Here is a 23,669-nt window from a genome sequence, read left to right on the forward strand (position 1 = left end):
GATGGCACATGTAAAAAGCGTCGAATATTTTTTAAATATTATTTCCCTCGGTCAATACTCTTAAAATATATAACATTCCAAGAAAGCATTAATTAGTTCTGTCTACGTAAAATGAAAAACCCTATACTGTCGTACACAGTCATTTATATATAAAATTGAAATAATACATGAAATACACATGGAAATACATTAGAACCTATAATAAAACGCTTAAAAGTAAGATACCGTGAAACGTGATAATCTATAATAATTACAGGTATGTAATGTTGACTCTTGCAGTGGGAGACGGCAGTCTTTATACTGCTTCTTCCATATTTAAAATCCAGTCACCACTGAGGGAGTTTCGTCGAGTTGTACTCTTATCTGACTAATATCCCCGCTTTCTAAAGAGGTGTTATCCCAGTGTGTTTGGTCTACCGCTGGTTCACGCGCGGCTTGGGTAGCCTCTCTTAAACCTGGATATTTCATTAAGAATTCTCTCTCCTTTATCTTCTCACTTTGGATAAAATTCTCCATTTTCTCGCCAGCTCGTTGCTCATTTCTTCTTGTGATGGTGCTGAGTAAATTGACGAGGTAACCGAGACTGGGTTCTACCTTGATGATATCCATGTGGTCTATGTTAGGCATCGGCACGTGATAAATTTTCTGCTCCTGCTCATTCACCCACTGAAACAATGATAAATTATGCGTATTAGATTAGTTTTACAGGACCGTTATAAGACATTGATGAAAATGGCAGACTAGTTTCTTCTTCATTGTGTTGGTGAATATCGTATATCACGCATTTAAGAGTTAGATTTAAATTTATTAATTACATTTGGAGTAAAGCGACTTCCGCGCCTGCTAAATTCTCATGTTCCCGCAGACACCTGAATGGTGTTATTTATTTATTTTATTTTATTTATTTATTTATTTATTTATAAGAAGGAACACTGGGTTGTGAGAGTACACTGATGTTCTTACATTCTTCCATAGCCACTAACACGCATAGCGTTTCGGGCAGTTTTCTTTTCGGGTTGTTATACATCAACAATTCCACAGTAAGACACATATGGATCTTACAAGTATCGTAAAGTATGTTGAGCAGCGACAAAGACATTTAGAATGATGACAAGTGAGTTACAATGGGCTCGTAAACCATATTTAATGAATAGAATGATGCATACACTAAGAAAATATTGATTTAGCACGTCGTTATAATAATATATGAGATAAGAGAGGAGTGGACCAAGTATTCACCTACTTGTGTTTGCGGGGGTTCAGCTTTGCTCTTTCGGCCCGCCTCTCAACTGTCAATCAAGACAGCTGGGCGGGATACAACCCTGTGGAACATCAGTGTTAATTGGCAGTGTAGAAACCTGTCCTCTCGAATCGAACATGGCATTTTGACATATAAATAACGACCGAAATATGATGTACTGTAAATCATAGCGACATCATATTTTTATGTACAATAAATCGCAAAATGGTCGGGTTGTCACTTTCCTCTTGGTGGGTCCTCGGTTAGGGTCGGGCAATTTAGTACATCATTTTTGTGACGTTGTGATATCTTAAGAAGTGCTTCCTGACCTCTGGTACCCTACCAAGCTATTTCTTTAAAAATGTCAAATGTAACATACAAGGAAGAGCCGCTTCAAGCTCATCAAGCCACCATATAGGACAGAAAATAGGAGATGCCTTTTCACCTCTATAGAATTATAAACCTGTGGAACCGCTTACCCGCCGAAGCCGTAAATGTCAGGACCTTACTTCAGTTCTAAATTCAGTTGGAAAATATCCTCGGGAATAATAGTGGGACCTTTGACCAACCGCTGGCTTCCAGTTTATCAGCTGTAGGTCTCAATGTTTATATTGGGGATCGTTAACGATCCCCAATATAAACATATAAACAACCCCAATATATTATATAGTGTTCGTTGGGACACCATCTACTCCAGGATTGCAAAGCTCGTATACTGGGACATGAGGCAGTATGAGCGAAGAAGTCATATGTAGATTCGAATGAGTTCTTGTCATTTTATGTGTGCATTTATGGTCTATTTTAAAACAGTGTATTATATATTTTTAATCTTCTAAAATATATATATGTTACCCTTCCGAAATGTGAGCAGAAATCTTTGTCATAGAAAACGAGATATTTCAGGGTTAACTGTTGCAAAGCATACCTCTTTAAATGTTTATTCAAGTTTTTTCCTGAATTTACCTTGAAACCTTCATTCTCAACATTAACGCCTTTCCCAACATTTATACTCGTGCAGCCATCGGGTGGATAAACCCTTCATGCAAAATGCACGTACCATCAAGAAAAATAAGAACTGTGAACTGTAATGCCAATCCTGACCTTAAAAGCTTCCTAGAATGTTGTAACAAAACCCATGGGCACCACACCAGAAACAAATACCTATTTTATATTCTAAGAGTACGACTTAATCAAACTAGAAATGATTTACAACTCGAGGGACCCAGAATGTGGAATGACCTTCCCAGTCATGTCAAAGGCTGTACCTTTCTCAACCAGTTTAAGAAGATAAAAACTAAGTGCTACCTAATAAACTCCTTGTAACCTACCTTACCCCTAAATGTCAACCCATGTCTTACTATTTTAAACAATGCTGTTTGTTGATCAACTTGTATAATTGCTATTTTCTGCCATGTTCCCCCCCCCCCTTTTTTTATTCCTTTTTTCAACACAATTTATACTTTAAGCTCAATTACTATTAAGTTTTAGTCAAAGTGTTCACCCCCCCCCCCCTCACCTTGCCCGAAACGCTATGCGTATTAGTGGATTTAGGTGTTGTATGTACTGCTCTATCTATAAATCGAACATTATGTTTGTAATTCATCTTTAATGTATGTACCTTACCTGAATAAAAAAATCTAACTCCAAATCTAAATCTAAATCATAGTCGCTAACACTCTAGTGGCTTCGACGAGGACAGCAAGCCAGCGGCTTGTTAAAGGGTCACCCTCCCAATTTGTCCTAATTACTTTTTCAAACTGTACTTTAATATTCAACAGTGTTTCAGCTTTTACGGCTTCGCGGGTAGGCGATTCCATGGATTTATGTTGGATCGCCAACTGGCGATTCCAGTTGGCTTCGTTCTCGACTCACAATCGGGGAGCCTGGGTTTGATTTCCGGGCGAGACAAAAAAATGGCTGGGCACATTACCTGTCACCTCATTTCTCTATTCACTTAGCAGTAAATATAAGTACCTGGGAGTTAGGCAACTGATGTTGGGATACATCCTGGGGGGAGGGTCAGTAGTTCCACCTTGGGGGAACCTCGATACAAGGCCAAAGTATATGTACACATTTTTGGGGGACAATGACATAGTTGTTGTTTTAGATTCAGCTACTCAGAACAAAAGTGCCAAATAGCACGGGCTATGGTGAGCCCGTAGTGGACTCACCTGGCACAGGAGCGAGGCTGTGTATGTGACATAGTCAGCAAGTAACTTTATTAAAGTAGTGGGTACTGGGAGCTTGCCACTAATGACATAGTCAATCTGCCCCGTAGCGCAGTGGTAATGCACTCGTCCGGCGCGTAGCGAGCGCATTGGCCTGGGTTCGTATTCTGGATTGACAGGGCGCCAATCCTTAACTGTAGCCTCTATTCACCCAGCAGTGAATGGGTACCTGGTTCTTAAACGATTTGGCGGGTCGTATTCCGGGGAGAATTAGAATTAAGGACCTACCAGAAGCGCTTATAGTAGCGGGTACTGCGAGCGTTGACACTAATGACAGTCAGCAAGTAACTTACTTTAAGACAGTGGCGCATACTGCGAGCGTTGACAGTGCCGTCCCCGTCACCAAAGACGATGTGGGGATAATCCGGGAATCTATCGGCGTGGTAAACCATCCTATGGGAAAGTAGTATCACATTAACCATCAAATTAAATGCTGTGTCAAGTAAATATAATTTAATTGGATCACACAAATCAGTGAAACACTGAAGCTGCAAAATATATATAGTGTATATATACTGAGAGTTGACTTAAGGCCTGGACTATGTTCTGGATTAAAATATTCTTATTGGTTGGTCAGTAAGGTAGAGGCTTTAATAACCCTCAAGAGGTTGATGGGACTTAAGTCCAACACCGAACTTCTCGCTTGACCAGTAATATTGTGGCAAGCTGAACAATCCTCCAGAGTGATAGGTCTTAGCAAGCTAGTTTGGTAGTTTCAATGACCCTCAAGAGGTTGATAAGTTTAAAGCAAAAAATCCAACCAAAAACACCTACTTTTCCACTGTAGGGATTCCTTCACCGTGTATGCAATGAATCTCCACTCCTGGAGCAGGCGCGTTGTGCAGCAACCCCTTCGTGTCCAGGTACATTTCATACGCATCTGGTAATTCCATTGCCCTAGAAAAAACGAATATAAAAATTTTGCAATTTCAATGAATATTATGCAATCACCTAAAGCATTATACATTAATAAGTAAACTTTAATTAAAACCATTACAATGAAAATAATTATAGCGAAAATCCACTTCAACGAAACTTATTTCAACGTAAAATCACTTCAACGAAACTCATTACAACGAAAATCATAAGAATATTTATTTAGTCAATTTACCAGGAACGATTTAGATGTCCCTCAAAAAATGCACGTGAAGATTGAGCTTTGAGAGATGCTAAAAATATTTATTATTTATTTATTTTATTTCATTTTATTTTATAAATTATTTATTTATTATTTATAAACAACGCATACCCCAACAACATATTCTAAGTCTAATGCCAGGCAGCAGCATTAAGATTGTCAGCTCACAGTGAAAATTGGCCAACAGGAAAGTCTTTTCCAACGTGAGTGATGAACCCATGGAACAGTCCCATGGAACAGTCCCATGGAACAGTCAATCTGCTGGAGCTGTCCAGTCTGGAACAGCCTACTCGCCAAAGCTGGCCAGTCTGGAACAGTCTAATCGCCATAGCTGACCAGTCTGGAACAGTCTACTTGTCATAGCTGGCCAGTCTGGAACAGTGTAATCGCCATAGCTGGCCAGTCTGGAACAGCCTACTCGCCAAAGCTGGCCAGTCTGGAACAGTCTACCCGTCATAGCTGGCCAGTCTGAAACAGCCTACTCGCAATAGCCGGCCAGTCTGGAACAGTCTACTCGTCATAGCTGGTCAGTCTGGAGCAAAGACAGTTTGAAATGCACCAGGAGAGAGAGAGAGAGAGAGAGAGGAACCCTTCATAAGACTGCCCCTGTCTCCAGGGAGGACAGATCCCTTCATAAGGTTTCCTGCCCTGCCTAGGAGAAGGGAAGAACCCTGGTCGGTACAGCGTCGTACTCGCTTCTTGCAGGTCGTGTTCGATACCCCGATGGTTCAGGTGAATGGGTTCAGGTGTGAATGGTTTAGAGCTTTCATCCGACAATTGTCTTGCATTGCCCTGCGGTACTGAATATAAAATAGTTTGTTATTTCCCTGTTCTGGTTCCCAAATCTAACCTTACATACCCTCTACAAAGATCTTAATATTTTACCGGTCGCTACGTGCTCTCAAATCCCAGGCACAAGATGATATTATTCATATTTTCACATCTTAAAATTAGTTTAATACCAAATATCTAATGGTATTTAGATATTTATACCAAATATCAAATGGTATTTAGATATTTATACCAAATATCAAATGGTATTTAGATATTAATACCAAATATCTAATGGTATTTAGATATTAATACCAAATATCTAATGGTATTTAGATATTAATACCAAATATCTAAGGGTATCCAAATTAGTTTAATATCTAATGTCATAGATAAATTGTCATTCTACCTCCTGTTTGATTTGCCTTAAATTAAAACTTTGACAAGAAACACGTCCAAATGAGTTACCCATTCGAAAAATAGAAAAGTTTAAATATGCAGTACTTCGAACAACTCAAGTACTAACTCAAACATCTCCTTGAAGTTTGAGGTTGTGAAATTATCGTCAGGAGTCTGGATGAGGACCTCGTCAGGTCCCCAGAGCTCAGGTGAGGGCAGGAGGAACGCCAAGCTTGCTAAGGTCACCTGTTCTCTCCTAGCTTTCTTGGAGCTTAGGAAAGGTATTCCCAAGTTGTCTCCTGCAAAATAAAACATAGAAAGGTGGTTTAGCATATTCTACAGTTTATTTATTCTATCATACATCTACTTTCTAGAAATCTCAATTTATCTATCAGCACAGTACACAACGAGTATCTCGTCTTGTACCAGGACGGTACACCATGTGTCAAGGTATCTTCCTGTACAAGCACGGTACACCACATGCCCAGCTATATTCCTGTATAAACACGGTACAGGAAGATACCCTGTTGATGCTTTATTTTTGTCCATGTGGTGGTGTAGCGTGTGCTTGGGAGTACCCAGCGTGCAGGTTCGAATCCTCCTCATGGTTTCTACTGATTTCCTCATTGATAGATTACGTTAACACGATGTCTTGATGTAATAATAATAGTGGTATAATAATACTGTCATTTCAGTTCGAAAACCTTGTAAATGGGAGTCTGGAGAGACAGTTCTGTACAGTATCAAATATCTTCATTGTTATAGATAACTGTACACAAAAGTGCAGTTAGAGCTTGCAAACTTCACAGTGACTAACGACGTGTAAAAGTAAGTAATTATCAAAAGGCGGCACCAAGCCGGGAAGGCTATGTAGCAACGACGAATAACACAAAATTGTGTAATAATATAGTGAATAATAGACAAACCTGTAGCATATACATTCACGGCCTTGACAGAGCCCCCCCAAGTACCAGCGAGGGTGACCAGCGCTTCAATGTGCTTGTCCTTCCAGTGTTGAGACTTGTGGTTGAGGAAGTAGTGGATCAAGGGCGCCCCCATGCTGTGGGCCACCAGCACCACCTTCTGCTCCGTGCTCGCGTATGTCGTCTCGATCAGTTGCTCCAGGTCCCAGAAATACTCACCCATCTCGTCTGTAATGACCACAACCAGTGAGTTATTGATCTCTTTTGAAGGGTCGACCGGTAAGCAATTATGTGGTCAAGAATGTTTCAGAGATATGTGATAGGGTTATAATTTTCCTTCCACAACACTAAGCAAAAATTTGAGGGAATTGAGGAAAAGTGTTTCATACGGCCTAGATTCCTAGATTTTCTCGGTCCTTATTTGTCGTAACACAAAAATTAACAGAAGCCGTTGGTAAAGTTACAAATTTATATACAATCTTGGACTTGAATGTTCTCTCGAAGGAAAGTATCTACCAAGTTTCTGCTCCTTCTGTTATAGAAGTTAACAATTATCCTATAAATACTGTGCTCCCTTTTAGCATGAGAATAAATATTAGGTAAGCTAAGCATGATCCTGTACAGTTATCTTCCTGTCTCAACACGGAACACTACATGCCCAGTTATCTTCCTGTACCAAGATGGTATACCACATGCCCAGTTATCTTCCTGTACCAAGATGGTATACCACATGCCCAGTTATCTTCCTGTACCAAGATGGTATACCACATGCCCAGTTATCTTCCTGTACCAAGATGGTATACCACATGCCCAGTTATCTTCCTGTACCAAGATGGTATACCACATGCCCAGTTATCTTCATTTCTTAGTGAAAGAAAACACATCAAATTAACAGTTATTATGTGTTAATTTAAGGACCACGGAGGCGCAAGCGCTGGAGACAGCGTCTCGAGGGCTACACGCCGCCTCTCGCCGGAAACTACAGAGCTTGCGACAGAAAAACACACTGCTAGGCAAGTGTTTAGCGACCTCTAGCGTCCTCTAGGTAGGCGAGCGACGGACTCCCCCCCCCCCCCAGCATACAATCAGCTGGAAGACTATCGATATCCAGTAACCCCCGACGGACAAGATGGACCGTGCTAAAATTCTAGCCCAGTCGGGTATAAAGGCAAGAGACGTCTTCTAGTGACCTCCACAGTTATAGCCAGATGCCCATCATACCCTTAGGGGACAGCTGGATGTGATCCACCAACTCCCGGAACCTGTAAACCAAGCCGCCACCGAATACCATCCGCTCCGCTGAAGATCGAACCGGAAAATGGAATAATCTATCAACGTCCTTGTGATAATTGCGCGAGGCGTTATATCAATCGTGGCCGTCGAAATAGAATGCTTGCCAGCAGTATAAAGACCCATATTGAGAACTATGCCTCTTCAACACAAGCGGAGCTAACCGTCATTGTTATGGCGTTAAGATTCCTTGAACGAAGCATTAACGGTGCACTGATTCTAAAGCAGCGCTACAAAGCCTAACTAAAAATCGGGCAGAAAATCTTGCGATAGTCGCTGAGATCAAGAGAGCGGTGAGAGTATTAACCAATCAAGGAAGAATCGTCAAATTTCTAATTTCTGCGGATCCCCTCCCATGTTGGAATCTGTGAAAATGAACGAGCTGATGTGCTGGCTGCTGAAGGCGCTGAAGGAGACCATATTGAATACTTCATACCCAAGACTCCTCTACAAATTAGAGGTATTGTCAGGCAACATCACCGTGACAAGGTTACTGAGGAAAGGAGGACAGAAGAACAAATCAGTGAATCTGTACGCTCGTACAATGTGGTTGCAGCTGGCAATCCCAATCATTATGAACGAAGAGGAGGTGGCCACGGGAGAGAATCAGTAATAGCAAGAATTTGTCTTGGATACAAATATCCATGGAGATTCGGAATGGAAACAACAGTTGAGCAGAGGAGTTGCAGTGATGAGAGTGGCGGACACCGCCTTGACCACCACCTGAGAGAATGTGAACACCTGAGAGACATTAGACATATGTGCAGAATAATAAACCCCACATTGTTTGAGTTAGGAAAACACTATTTGTCAAATATTGATACTGTTCTTAAAAGATTCCCCTATTTTGCACCCGCAAGATAACGTAAGATTTTAAGGGTTGACAGATGTTAATCTTCTTGTTTGAGGAGCTGTTCACTGGAGACAGTTAAGCAAGTCCCAGCTGTGTCTGGGTACAAGTGACAGGATGAACAACCCAGCGGCCTTTTTTCCTATTGGGGAGTGTTGTACATGCTACTATGGCGGTATGTTCACTCACAGGATGAGTGGCGCCGCCCAATACTGTCACTATAGCGGTGTGTCCACTCACAGGATGAGTGACGCTGCCCAATAAACTCGCCCCACGGGGCAAAATTTTTAAAAGCCAGCGGTCAAACTCGCGTCACCGTGTTTCGGCGGCCTCCAGGCAAAACACTTGTCTAGACTCTAGACGTTCGCTAGTCAAGCTTGAACCAGGGGAAGTTACAGGAGTTACAGGGAGTCCCAGGTAAGTCCACTACGGGCTCACCACAGCCAGTGCTACTTGGAACTTTTGTTCTGAGTAGCTGAATCTTAAACAAAAACAACATTGAACCAGGAGTCTCAGTCCCAATGTTACACACTTAATTCTTGCATACTTGTACACCCTAAGTGTTGAATGCTTAGTAATAGCTTACTTGGGGCCTTGCAGAAATCATACGGAGCTCACCTGACGGAAACACCCCGCTCGTAGCCAAGGGGAATGAGACTGCTGACTATATCGTGGAAGTAACTCAGGAAGTAAAGATGGTCTTTGCTTAGCCACTCCACTGTTGATGTGTTTCCAAAACCAGGGATTCTGGTCTCCAAGCCTGGGGCATTTCTGGTAGTGCGCGTCACATTGTCATATTGTAATTTCATGCCGTCAATCTGCAAATAGTAAAATCATGCATGTACACTAAATAAATATGGCTAAGGTCGCCCTGACCTTCCCGAACTCTATCTTGTGGTGGTTGATATTCAAAAACTAAATATTTGTGTAAACACCAATTCGTAACTGAATTTCAAAAGCATGCAATTTAAAAATGTAACTTACGACGCAATCGATGTAGTAAGGAATAATATTCTTAATGTTAAACCACATTAAGAACCATTCACCAATCTCAGTTCGACAGGCGCTGATCAACTTCTCGTCGCTGTCAAACCTGGCCTCCATCTGGGACCCTCCACACCCCGGTACTGCAACATAATCACACATTTTAATTCATTTTAGTTTTAGAACATTTACATGAACACATTTAGTTTTAGAACATGATTCTAACATTTAGAATCATGTTATAGCCGGTCGGCCGAGCGGACAGCACGCTGGACTTGTGATCCTGTGGTCCTGGGTTCGATCCCAGGCGCCGGCGAGAAACATTGGGCAGAGTTTTTTTCACCCTATGCCTCTGTTACCTAGCAGTGAAATAGGTACCTGGGTGTTAGTCAGCTGTCACGGGCTACTTCCTGGGGGTGGAGGCCTGGTCGAGGATCGGGCCGCGGGGACACTAAAAAGCCCCGAAATCATCTCAAGATAACCTCAAGATATACTGTAATTTTAGGAAAAAAAACGGAAAATTCTAAAAAAAATAAAATCCAAACATAATTTTTAAAAGAACATTTAACATAATTTTAAAACGAGGGCTCCTCATATTTCTAAAAATGAAAATTTATCATAATTCTAATTAAAGGGATTATATTAATTCTGAAAATCTCACTTATTTCAAAATAAATGAAGCCTATCTTTATTTTAACAATGAACATTATAATTCGGATAAATTGCCATAGAGATGTAAATGCATATGATAAATTTATATTTATAGTTTTTGTGAAATATATTAGAAAGTAAAATGACTTACTGCCTTATTCTGTACATTTATACATTTTTGTGGGGGCCTAAGATCTAAAGGAATTAAAGGTACTGCTAGAAATTAGATTTCGTAATTTCAACATTGTCCACCTGATATTTGGGTCTGTCTCTTCGTCTCTTATTTTTACCTAAGCTCAGAATCCATTTTGAAAGCCTATCTAAATCACAGTGCGTTCTCAGAGCAAATTCAATACCACGAGAGACCAAACCCCCATGTCAAACCACCTGGATAGTTACCTAGTTATTTGTGATCTGAAAGCATATTAAGGTTCCAATAATAGTCTACTTGTAAACTGGCAAGTGGACCTTTTGTCTTAAACAGAATGGTCTCAAGTTATAACATTATTGTATTACGAATCATTTGTTTAAATGTAAAAAGTATATGCTGAAAACATTTTCTTTGAAAATCTGATGAATTTGGTTTTATGTAAACTAATTCTCGGGTACACTCAAATAGTTTTCGAATTCCATATTTCACATTTTCGTCAATAATACACCATATCACGGTAATCAAACACAATGAAACCTAACCTAACCTTACCAAATCTTATCCTAACCCAACCATGGATAGAGAGTATATAATAGCACTAGTTTGAGTGGCTTTAAATCCATTACCTCCAGGGGAATCTCTTCCCTGAGGGCAAGTTGTTAACTCGTCTTGTAGCGATTTTGTCTCTTCTTCTAAATATATTTCCCATCCTATTTTAGTATCTTCTTCAATTTGCAACTGTTGCTGTTCAATCCTGTTTAAATCGATTATATATATATGGTAAATAAGAGAAGTCCCAGGACAGTGGCCTACGGCACTCCTTAGGTCAATAATTAAGTAACCCTCTCGGACTTAACTCATTTATGCTGACTTTCTGTTTAATTTGAAATACTCATGCCTAGTCCAACTTAGGATGACCCCCCTCACCCCTCAGTACCACCATGGAGTCCATGCTGGAGGGTAAAGATACATAACATAAATAAAAACAAAATTGATACTAGACTTATACTTTAACCATTGTTTAATCCATTCTAGTATTGTACTATTTATTCTGTGTGCTTGTAATTTCCTTGTCAGTCTCTCATGTGGTATTTTATGAAAAGCTTTACCAAAGTTTGCGTATACTGCATCTACTGGGAGTCCTTTGTTTGAATAACTGGTTGCCGTTTCCAAAAATGTAGCAAGTTTGAAAAGCAGGATTTATTTTTACGAAAACTATGTTACGTTGATTTGATTAGATTGTTTACTGTGAGATTATGAATGATTCCCTCCCTTAGGATTCTCTCAATGAGCTGAGTTTTCAGCTGATCTCTTTCTGTTTTTTTTTAAATAAGGGATAATATTTACATATTTCCAGTGTAGGAAACTATTTGTTGGTTCAGATATTTTCTGAAAGGGAGCTTCAATGATTGACACAGTTCAGCCGCTTGTTCCTCAACAACTGTGGATTGAATTCCGTCCACACTTGGGAATGTTTAACCTTTGTCTGTCACTGCTTTTCCTGATTATATAGCATGTTATGGGGATATCCCTTAATTCAGTCTCTTCACCTGTATTTCTTGCCCTATTTTTCTAATGTTGTCTAAAATCTCTCGTGTGAGCACTGATATAAAGTATTCATTCAGAGTGTTTGCTGTACTTTTATCGTCAATTATAACTTGGTTGGTCTCATCTTTTATGGGTCCTACCAAGTCTTTTATTTTGGGTTTACTTCTTATACAGGCACAGAACGACTTGGGATCCTTCTTTATATTTCGAGCAAGTTTTCTTTCATAGTTTCTTTTGGCTGATGTGATTTTTCGGGTGGCTGATTTTGAGGCCCTTCTGTATATGTCACAATCTATGTTGTTCATTGTGGATTGATACCTACCTGCTCCTGAGGTTTCGCTTTGTTATTACAACTCTTTTTACTGTCTGTGTCACCCATCTTGTCACTCTTTCTTGGCACATATTTTTGAACAAGTTCAATGATGACCTTTTTGACGTTTCCCCCATGATACTTCCATATTTGATCTTTTAACTCCCTCCAGAAGGTGTTTTGTTATTCCTCTCATATTTCTTGAGAATCTGCTCGAGGGTGGTCTAGAAAGTTATCATCTGGGACGTTTACAGGGTTTTCTATAACTATAGAACCCATATACATCTATAAAATAGATGGGTTTCTATAGTCCTTTTTAAAATATTGTGAACACAGGAAGGAGCGAGCTTCTCCCCTACTTGTATTTGATCTCTCGTGTCCTCTTCTCATGGTGGTATAAGATCTAGAATGCTGTCCTCTCAGGTAGGCTCAGTCACATGCTGTATGAAAAAGGTGTTCTGTACCCGTTCAAGAAATTGTTCTCCTTCTGCTCGTGAGTTTAGATTCGCTCAATCTTTTGTCTCGCGATTAAAAGTCCCACAGTTTTAAGGGCTTGGGTTTCAGCTGCTGCACTGGTCACATTACGCAGATCAGTTACTTTGTGCTGTTGCCGTGTCCTCTCTCTAGCATACTTCCACTGGCAGTAGGCTACCAATTTCAAATAGTATATTGCACCATACAAATTCTGAGGATCTCACGTTGTTTAATTCCCCATTGTCTGGTACATTCAAGTTCTCTATTGCATACAGCATTACACCACCTGCTCTTGTTGCTCTGTCCTTTGTGAATGGTGCATGGCGTCCTGGAAGATAGAATTCCCATTCACTCATGTCTTCTCGTCCCAAGTTTGATGCCAATGATGTCTGGATTCTCACCCCCTCAGTGTGTGCATAGCATGCACAACCCGTCCTCCTAAGATTTCCCAACGTCAGGAAACTGTTGTACTAAAGGCCAAAAATTGTCGTATTATAATTTAGTAGCGGCTCGCGAAATTGACTTACTGTCCCGTTTTTAGTTTTGGGAATATGTAGTAGACCTGATAAGTGGAAAAATCAGTCGGGAGTTGATACATTAGACAACTGACGACTAGAAAGGTGGGGTCCAAGAGCTAGTGCAAGCACACATAGTAAACACAAATAGTAAATATACACACACACATTTGAGATTTTAAAAACAGCGTGTGTGCCTTTATATATGACAAGAGAAATATAGGATCCCTAGTCTGGTATAACTATATTAGTCTGGTATAACTACCACATATCTTCAATAAAGTATTAGAGAGACTGATTAAAAGGTGGTTCGTAAAAAGCAGATCATACGAGTTTTGTATCCAAACATCAATGTGTGACTCATCATAGATGTAAAGTGCCTTGTATAGTGACTGTTGTGAATCTCTTGTTGAATCACTTGTGATATAAAAAGATTAATGATGTGAATATGTATTTGTGTAAATGATTCTATATATATATATATATATATATATATATATATATATATATATATATATATATATATATATATATATATATATATATATATATGTGTGTGTGTGTGTGTGTGTGTGTGTGTGTGTGTGTGTGTGTGTGTGTACTCACCTATATGTACTCACCTATATGTGCTTGCAGGATCGAGCATTGACTCTTGGATCCCGCCTTTCTAGCTATCGGTTGTTTACAGCAATGACTCCTGTCCCATTTCCCTATCATACCTAGTTTTAAAAGTATGAATAGTATTTGCTTCCACAACCTGTTCCCCAAGTGCATTCCATTTTTCTACTACTCTCACGCTAAAAGAAAACTTCCTAACATCTCTGTGACTCATCTGAGTTTCCAGTTTCCACCCATGTCCCCTCGTTCTGCTATTATTACGTGTGAACATTTCATCTATTTCCACTTTGTCAATTCCCCTGAGTATTTTATATGTCCCTATCATATCTCCTCTCTCCCTTCTTTTCTCTAGTGTCGTAAGGTTCAGTTCCTTCAGCCGCTCTTCATATCCCATCCCTCGTAGCTCTGGGACAAGCCTCGTCGCAAACCTCTGAACCTTCTCCAGTTTCTTTATGTGTTTCTTCAGGTGGGGGCTCCATGATGGCGCGGCATACTCTAAGACGGGTCTCACGTAGGCAGTGTAAAGCGCCCTAAAAGCTTCCTCATTTAGGTTTCTGAATGAAGTTCTAATTTTCGCCAGTGTAGAGTACGCTGCTGTCGTTATCCTATTTATATGTGCCTCAGGAGTTAGATTAGGTGTCACATCCACTCCCAGGTCTCTTTCTCGAATCGTTACAGGTAGGCTGTTCCCCTTCATTGTGTACTGTCCCTTTGGTCTCCTGTCACCTGATCCCATTTCCATAACTTTACATTTACTGGTGTTAAACTCCAGTAGCCATTTCCCTGACCATCTCTGCAGCCTGTTTAAGTCCTCTTGGAGGATCCTACAATCCTCGTCTGTCACAACTCTTCTCATTAATTTTGCGTCATCTGCAAACATTGACATGTATGATTTCACTCCTGTAAACATATCATTTACGTAAATTAGAAAGAGGATTGGTCCCAGCACCGATCCTTGAGGTACTCCACTTGTTACTGTTCGCCAGTCCGACTTTTCGCCCCTTACCATTACCCTCTGGCTCCTTCCTGTTAGGTAGTTCTTCACCCATACTAGGGCCTTTCCGCTTACTCCTGCCTGCCTCTCAAGTTTGTATAGCAGTCTCATGTGCGGTACCGTATCAAAGGCCTTTTGGCAGTCAAGAAATATGCAGTCTGCCCAGCCTTCTCTGTCCTGCCTTATCCTTGTTACTTTATCATAGAATTCTAAAAGGTTTGTTAGGCATGATTTCCCTGTCCAGAACCCATGTTGGTGCTTGTTTACAAACCCAATGCTCTCCAGGTGCTCAACAAGTCTTAGCCTAATTATTCTTTCAAGTATTTTGCAGGGGATGCTTGTCAGTGATACGGGTCTGTAGTTAAGTGCCTCCTCCCTATCACCCTTTTTGAAAATCGGTACGACATTTGCCTCCTTCCAGCAACTGGGCAATTCTCCCGACATAAGTGACTCATTAAAGATCATTGCCAGAGGCACGCTGAGAGCCTGCGCTGCCTCTTTGAGTATCCACGGTGATACTTTGTCTGGTCCAACAGCTTTATTTGCATCCAGTGTTGTCAACTGTTTCATTACATCCTCTGCTGTCACCTCTATATCCGATAGTCTTTCATCTTGGGTAATCTCTTCTAACAATGGGAGCTGCTCAGGCTCGGTTGTGAACACTCCATGGAATTTTGCATTCAGTACCTCGCAGATTTCCTTGTCGCTTTCTGTATATGCCCCTTCTGTTTTCCTCAGTCTTGTCACTTGGTCATTTACCGACATCTTCCTTCTTATATGGCTATGTAGTAATTTTGGTTGCTTTTTCGCTTTGACTGCAATATCGTTCTCATAATTTCTTTCCGACACTCGTCTTATGTTAATGTAATCATTCCTAGCTCTGTTACATCTAATCCTGTTGTCCTCTGTCCTTTGTCTTCTGTACTTCCTCCACTCCCTCCTGCTTCTCACCTTTGCTTCCTGACACTGTCTATTAAACCATGGGTTATTATATTCCCTCCTGCTTTTTTCCTTTATTGTTGGAATAAATCTATCTTCAGCCTCCTTGCATTTCAATATGACTTGGTTCATCATACCTTGCACTGTTTTTCCTCTAAGTTCTTCCTCCCAGTGCACTTCTCCCAGGTAGTCCCTTATCCTTCTGTAGTCCCCTTTTCTGTAATCAAGTCTCCTTTCCCGGACCTCTTGTCCTTTGGTCACAATTTTAAGCTCCATCATGTAGTCAAAGACTAGGACACAATGGTCACTAGCTCCTAGTGGTATTTCATGTTCCAACTGCTCGATGTCTTCTACATTCTGAGTGATAATGAGATCTAATAGGCTGGGCGTATCCCCTCCTCTTTCCCTAGTATCTTCTTTCACATGCTGTGTTAGGAAATTCCTGTCAATAACGTCTACCAGCTTCGCTCCCCAGGTCTCCTCCCCGCCATGGGGATTCCTCGTTTCCCAATTTATCTCTCCGTGATTTAGGTCCCCCATGACCAGCAGCTTCGCTCTCATTCTATGCGCTAAAGTTGCTGCCCTCTGCAGTGCATCCATACATGTCTTGTTGCTGTCCTCGTACTCCTGCCTGGGCCTTCTACTGTTTGGTGGGGGATTGTAGAGTATCAAGATTACAATCTTCTTCCCATCCACTGTCAGAGTTCCATGTATGAAGCTTGTGCTTTCATTGGTACCCGGATTTTCCAGCTCATCAAACTTCCATTTCCGCTTTATTAGTAGTGCCACTCCTCCTCCCTGCCTCTGTGTCCTTTCTTTTCTTATCACCTGGTACCCCTCTGGAAAGATTGCATCCGAGATCATGCCATTTATTTTAGTTTCCACTATTGCCACTATGTCTGGGTCTGCCTCACTAACTCTTTCTTTTATCTCTTCTGCTTTATTGGCTACCCCATCAGCATTGGTGTACCAAACCTTGAGACTCTTCTTGGAAACTCGGGTGTCAGAGTTCCCCCTTTCACCAGGGGTCTGGGGGGAACTGGGGGGTGTCTGGGGGGCAAGTGGGGGCTGTGGGGGTGAGTGGGGGGGTGCTAGGGGGGTGCCTGGGAGTGCCTGGTAGGCGAATGGGGTCTGGGCATCTAGGGGGGTAGGAAGGGCATAATGGGTCTGAAAGTTAGGGGTCTGAATAGCATAGGGGGGTTGAGAAATAGAGTGAGACTGAGAGTCAGATAGAGGTTGAGAGGTTGGGGGGAAGAGGGATACTGAGGGCGTGTGTGTGTGTGTGTGTGTGTGTGTGTGTGTGTGTGTGTGTGTGTGTGTGTGTGTGTGTGTGTGTGTGTGTGTGTGTGTGTGTGTGTTATTTAAATTAGCAACAACCTGTATGTGGACAACTTCCGAAGAACCAGTAGCTGTGAAAGTTAACTGATAAACATATATCATGAGGTCAATTAAGAGTTGTTGGGAACAAATATTCCTCTCCAGTTGTGGGCCTTGGATAATACTACTTTATATCAACTGATCGAATCAGAATTTTCGACTACAAGGTAACCCAGAAGAAAAAGGAACTAGGTGTCATATGGGACACAACTTCGGATCAGTTGACCATCAGATCGGTGGAACCAGACACTACCAACCTAACTATAAGGAAACTACTATCACAAGTCAGTAAGCCTATCAACCCCTTGAGACTATTAAGCCCCATATTAATAAAGAGTAAGTTGATCATGCATCACTGCTAGCAAGAAAAAGTAGGATGGGACGATCCACTAACCACTGCTTTACAATTACAAGGAAAGTGACTGCAACTTACCATGGATCTAAGTGTCCTAGAATCCTTAAAGTTTCCTCGCAATACCATAAAGGCAAACCTGATTATTAGCTACATATGATTTGTGATGCCTCAGACAAGGCGTATGACACTGTGGCCTATTTAGTAACAAATTAGTAGGTATGTCTGCTTACATCCAAAGCTGGGGTTGCACCTTTAAAGAAGCGGTCATTATCACAACTAGAATTAACCACTCTACTGTTAGGAGTTAGATTGACTCATTATTTGACCAAAACATTAAGTAACCTCCACTTTAAAGAACCAGTGGTATGATTAGATAATGAGGCAGTACTGCATTTGGCGAGAAATAACAATAGTAATACTCCTTACGTGAGTAAATGCATTAAGGAAATACGAAAGTTGTCAGTAGGATACAAACAAAGATATGTTCCTCCAAAGAGAATCCAGCTGACTACTTCTTCAGAGGCCTAACTTTATGGCTATTAACCAAAGCAGAGCTGTGGTTCAATGGACCTCAGTGGCTAGTCAGTGACCAGTAGTCTAAACAAAAGCCACAAGTCATTGTGACCAATGTCACTGCTCCCACTGAGAAACCAGAACCACCTCGAAATTTGGTGATTGATCCTAATCGGTACTCTGAACTTAACAAACTATTAGGTGTCACACAAAGGGTGTTTGATTTCCTAAAGAAAATGGGAATCAAATATCAATTCCCTAGTACCCTAAATTATTGGGTCAAAAGGGCTTAAACTGAAGTGTTCGGGATCAGTTTTGAAAGCGTTCGTAAGAAACATGAAAATGATATGGGTCTCTGGATTGACCAACACAGTTATTGCATATTAAGGTGCAGTGCGCCAAAAAAGACCTAGAGGTAAAAAATCCAATGTTTCTCCCCCGTCACCACAGAGTAAGCAGGCTAACAGTGTTACACATTCACAAACACAAGCACATTTCTGCCCCAAGTTGATGATCTCAGACAATGGGTCCAACCTAGTGGCACAGGAAGCATGTCTGAGAGAAGTCTGGAACCCCAAAGCGGTACTCACTGCTCTGAATCAACGGCAATGCTCCTGAAAGTTTATATCCCCCAGAGCACGTGGCTCGGAGGTTTCTACGAATGAATGGTGGACACAGATAAACACTGTCTAAGGAAAGCCCTCCACCATTAAAAGATAGATTTACAGGAGCTCAAACCGTTGTCACTGAAATAGGAATCTCGTGTCAATAACAGACCACTGACCTACCTCTTTGACGATCTCTTTCAACATGAGCCACTAAGTCCATCTCATCAAATGTATGTGTGACTTGTTAACCCTGTAGCGTCCCTCACGAACGAGGGACCAGAAGATTCTTCATATGTCAGAGAGAGAGTGACTTGGTTTAGAGCTATATACATCTGTCAGGAGTAATAAATAAGTGGAAAGGCGTTTGGACTCATGAATACCTAATTGCTCTAAGGGAGTATCATTCTGGGGCAAACAACAAAACTAAGATAAACAATAGTGACATTGTTCCAGTAGACAGTGGTGGATCATGCTCAGAGTGTCCTATAGGTCATGAAGTCTCTGTTCATCCAGACAATCAGGGCATCATGAGAAGAGTGAAAGTAAAGTGCCGAGGCAATACTACTCTCACCACCTAAGCAAAACTAGTTCCTTTAGAGCGAGCAGTAAATGTACTCATCGACTTCCAGCACCTGCAGCTCCAGTATGGGACATCCGTCTAGAAAGGACTGCTACACAACAGTGCAAGTTAAAATTTAAACAATATTGTAATTTTGAAGGAGAGGAATGAAGTGTTTAGCAGCCCTAAATATTGGACCCTGACCCATGTTTCTCCCTCCTGGAATTATGTCGAAAATTTCCGACACAAAATTACTAACACCCAATATAACCACCAAACACGGTTGGAGATGAGTCACAATAACGTGGCTGAAGTATGTTGACCAGACCACACACTAGAAGTTGAAGGGACGACGACGTTTCGGTCCGTCCCGGACCATTCTCAAGTCGATTTCGACTTGAGAATGGTCCAGGACGGACCGAAACGTCGTCGTCCCTTCAACTTCTAGTGTGTGGTCTGGTCAACACCAAACACGGTTATATTAGAAACATACTAACTTTACTAATCACTAACTTTATTAGAAGAAAATAGATTTCTGGGATCTCTCAGAGAGAATGGGAGGTTCGTATCGTAATCAAAATAATCATTTAAGCTTAACATGTATTCTTAAAACATCAGCTCCGGGACTAAATATGATAAAAATGTATCACCAGGAATGGATTTAATTCAATAGCAAACAAATACATAGTCTACTTCCTAAAGTCGATGATGATGATAAGATTTAGATTTGAGCTCTGGACGTGTCCAGAGTGGGAGGGAGACGCGACCCCATTGCGTGCGTGTGGTCATACAGACACATGAATATTACACAGAGAGTAGCCTTCCTCTCTGGTCGACACGTGCAGATCTCAAATACTTTCCACGAGCTTCGACCGAGGGACCACTGAGTCTCCAATCCACCGAAGATCTCGCTATTCTTGGAAAGTATTCTACCCGGTAAAATTTAATTGTATATTAATGGATATTAATTCTATATACAAATTTTGTCAGTAATGATGCCAGAACAACACCCGGAATTGATAAGCTGTTTTTCTAATTAAACATAATCTTTCACTGCTATATTGCTATATGCTGTGTATTGCAGAACCAGTTCACATCTTTCATCTTACTTGGCAGGTGCATCCCAAGGGAAGAAGAAATTACGAGTCGTCTTAGTGCAACAAGAAACATTCACGGTCACCATTAGGGCTTAAACTAACGAGTTCCCCACATGTGACTGAAGGATGCCCAGTGTCCATTACCAAGCAATATCGACTTCTTAGCTAAGATATTGTTACATTTTACTAACTCATTTATCAGAAGATTAACACATGAGTATTACACAGAGGTGTACACAGAGAGTAGCCTCCCTCTCTGGTCGACACGTGCAGATCTCAAGTACTTTCCACGAGCTTCGACCAAGGAACCACTGAGTAACCTATTGTTATTATTATTATTATTATTATTATTATTTTTATTATTATTATTATTTTTATTACCAATTGTTAAATTATTATTTATTTATAAATAGGCTACATACATAAACCCCCCAAACCTGTGAACAGGTAAACACCAAGCGAGATAAATTAATAAAATACTCGCCACATTTTAAATATACAGTCTAATTATAAATTTACAGTCCTCTTTAAATTAATTTAAAATAATATAAACTTAATAATCTAATAATTTAATAAATAGATAAATAAATAGGCAAGTAAATTCCTGCTGGGAAAATATCGTACAATTTCCGTCTAGTAATCAGATTCTTGGTGTTTATACAAGATAAGATCAGTGAACATGTAATAACAATCAGGAGCGGCAGTAGTCCAGGTGTGGGAGCGTCCTCTGTGGCCTCACAGTCCTCAGGTCCAGCCCATAAGCCCATTGAGTACTTCTTTATTGTTTTGTTTAGTTTGTTTTCCCCCTCTTTTTTCTTTGCGAGTTCCTTCATATATATTTGAAGCTGATTTAAAATTTTCAAATAAATTTAGATATATTTTTCATAGTTTCCAGAGTAGAAATAACAATAACCAAGTTTTGGGGGATCTCTAGCAAAGATGACTTTTGCCAAAGATGACTTTAATGCGATGAGAAATATTTAGGTTACCAAAAGGTGCTCATGGTTTTGCAAGTGTTGTTGATTTGATCGTTTTCCAGTTTCATTTATACTGATTTTATCATAAATTTATATTTCGATTGGTTTGAAGCTAACGATCAATTGTATTTATGAGAAAGTCTTATAATAATTAAGAAACTAGTGAAGAAAAATCAAAGAAATAAAAGGAGCATCTTACCATGATAGGCTGGAACTCCGGTGTGTGAGGCCGCGGAGGACAGCCTCTCGGCTGGGACACGACAGCTCCTGATTGTCATTCCATACACACATATCTTATCTTGTACGACTACTTTGAATCTGATTATTGGACGGAAGTGCTTGTATTGGATTGTTTTGCGTAAGTTCTCAAGTGTCACTTTAAGAATCAATGATATTGGTATCTTCAATTATATTATGTGTATGAATATGCAAACGCAGTATAAGTGTTTTCTGTAAATGAATGATGGACGCATACTCAACATAGAACATCCAAATACACACATTCGACAACACATCATATACATGGAGGAAAAATGGGACACACACTTCATGAAGTACATACTTACCTTATCCAAATCCATAACGTTTTTGGACAGGCGAGACCTAACTTATCTTGATAGTTTCAATACTTGGTTTATACAGCTTTGTTTATGCCTTATATATATTTACATATTTCAGATATATATCATTTTGTTCAATCATTGAATCTCAGAGAGGGAGATTCCTGACACTATGGATTATCTTGGTCCTTCATGGCATTTTTTCAAGATAATTTCTGGCCATTTTGAAGTATAGAGACAAAAACTGGACATGGTAGTGCTAGTAAGGCGTCAGTAGTCAGGAAAACAATGAAGATAGCTGATTAGTGTCCTTATTGTTGCTAATGGTTATATATATTAAGCCAACAATCTTGTTCTTGTTATTGCATTTACTTATATATATATTGTAGTCTTGTATTCATATATTAGAAAATCACTTCATCTATATTCCTTTCAGACTGTTAACGGGATCATAGTATTAAGCTTTATCTAATGTTGGATCGTTTTCTTCAAACGCAAAAACTTACTGATCTTCAATGAAATGCATTTTCAAGTAATCCTTCAACCTTTGAAAATAATTCAGATCTTCCTCGTGTTCCTATGTCTTTTTATGATTTTAAATTACGATTTTTTTTCTTCTTCAATTTATTTATATAAAATTTTTACATGAATATGAAGATGAATGCGGTACATTAAAACAACATTGTTGCCAGAGCAGAGCCCCGACGCCCTCCGCCTCTCACTGTTCCCAACACTCACTTCTCCTCCTTTGTGTCTTCTGTTTTCTCTGTTAACCTTTTTATACTTCAACCCAGACAAGGTTTATCTTAAACCACTCAACCCAGGCAAGGTTTATCTTAAACCACTCAAACCAGGCAATGTTTATTTTAAACCCCTCAACCCAGGCAAAGTTTATCTTAAACCACGGTTTTTACAATATAATTATTCTTCTACAGAATAATGTCAAATTTTCCAGTACGTAGCCTTCACGTGGAATTCCATTCGCCACATAGAGAATAATGTTAGAAAAAGGATATTTAATGCTACACAACTGGTTACAGAGTTTGGATTAGTGACCTCTAGTGAATTACGAGGGAACTAGAGCCTCACAACGCTGGAACTGAGGAAAGATGAGAAGCAGCATCATTATAAAATTCACACCTCTGGAGGAACTTAAATGTGGACCAAATCTAAATATTTAGCATGATTTAAGGTTGGCAAAGAGAGCATGGTTTATATATTGATAGATGAGTCATTGGGATGAAAGGAACACTTTTCAGTGCAAGTGTAGCAAAGAAGTGGATGGTGCAAGTGCAGCAAGGAAGTGGATGGTGCAAGAGTAGTAAGGAAGTGGATGGTGCAAGAGCAGGAAGGAAGTGGATGGTGCAAGAGCAGCAAGGAAGTGGATGGTACAAGAGCAGCAAGGAAGTGGATGGTGCAAGAGCAGCAAGAAAGTGGATGGTACAAGAGCAGCAAGGAAGTGGATGGTACAAGAGCAGCAAGGAAGTGGATGGTGCAAGAGCAACAAGGAAGTGGATGGTGCAAGAGCAGCAAGGAAGTGGATGGTGCAAGAGCAGCAAGGAAGTGGATGGTGCAAGAGCAGCAAGGAAGCGGATGGTGC

At 40.4% G+C, this 23,669-nt stretch overlaps 1 protein-coding gene across 1 annotated transcript; it reads right to left on the reverse strand.

Moving 5' to 3' along the window:
• Positions 1-120: 120 nt before the first annotated feature.
• Positions 121-9,961, reverse strand: LOC123757600 (lysosomal phospholipase A and acyltransferase). The gene is given in 7 exon segments (XM_069323176.1): positions 121-666; positions 3,762-3,861; positions 4,243-4,365; positions 5,904-6,075; positions 6,703-6,927; positions 9,426-9,657; positions 9,824-9,961. Coding segments are annotated over 7 exon segments (1,323 nt in total). The 5' UTR covers positions 9,944-9,961; the 3' UTR covers positions 121-315.
• Between the last annotated feature and the right edge of the window lie 13,708 nt (positions 9,962-23,669).

Source organism: Procambarus clarkii, chromosome 11, assembly GCF_040958095.1.
Source record: "Procambarus clarkii isolate CNS0578487 chromosome 11, FALCON_Pclarkii_2.0, whole genome shotgun sequence".
NCBI classification, from domain to species: Eukaryota; Metazoa; Arthropoda; class Malacostraca; order Decapoda; family Cambaridae; genus Procambarus; species Procambarus clarkii.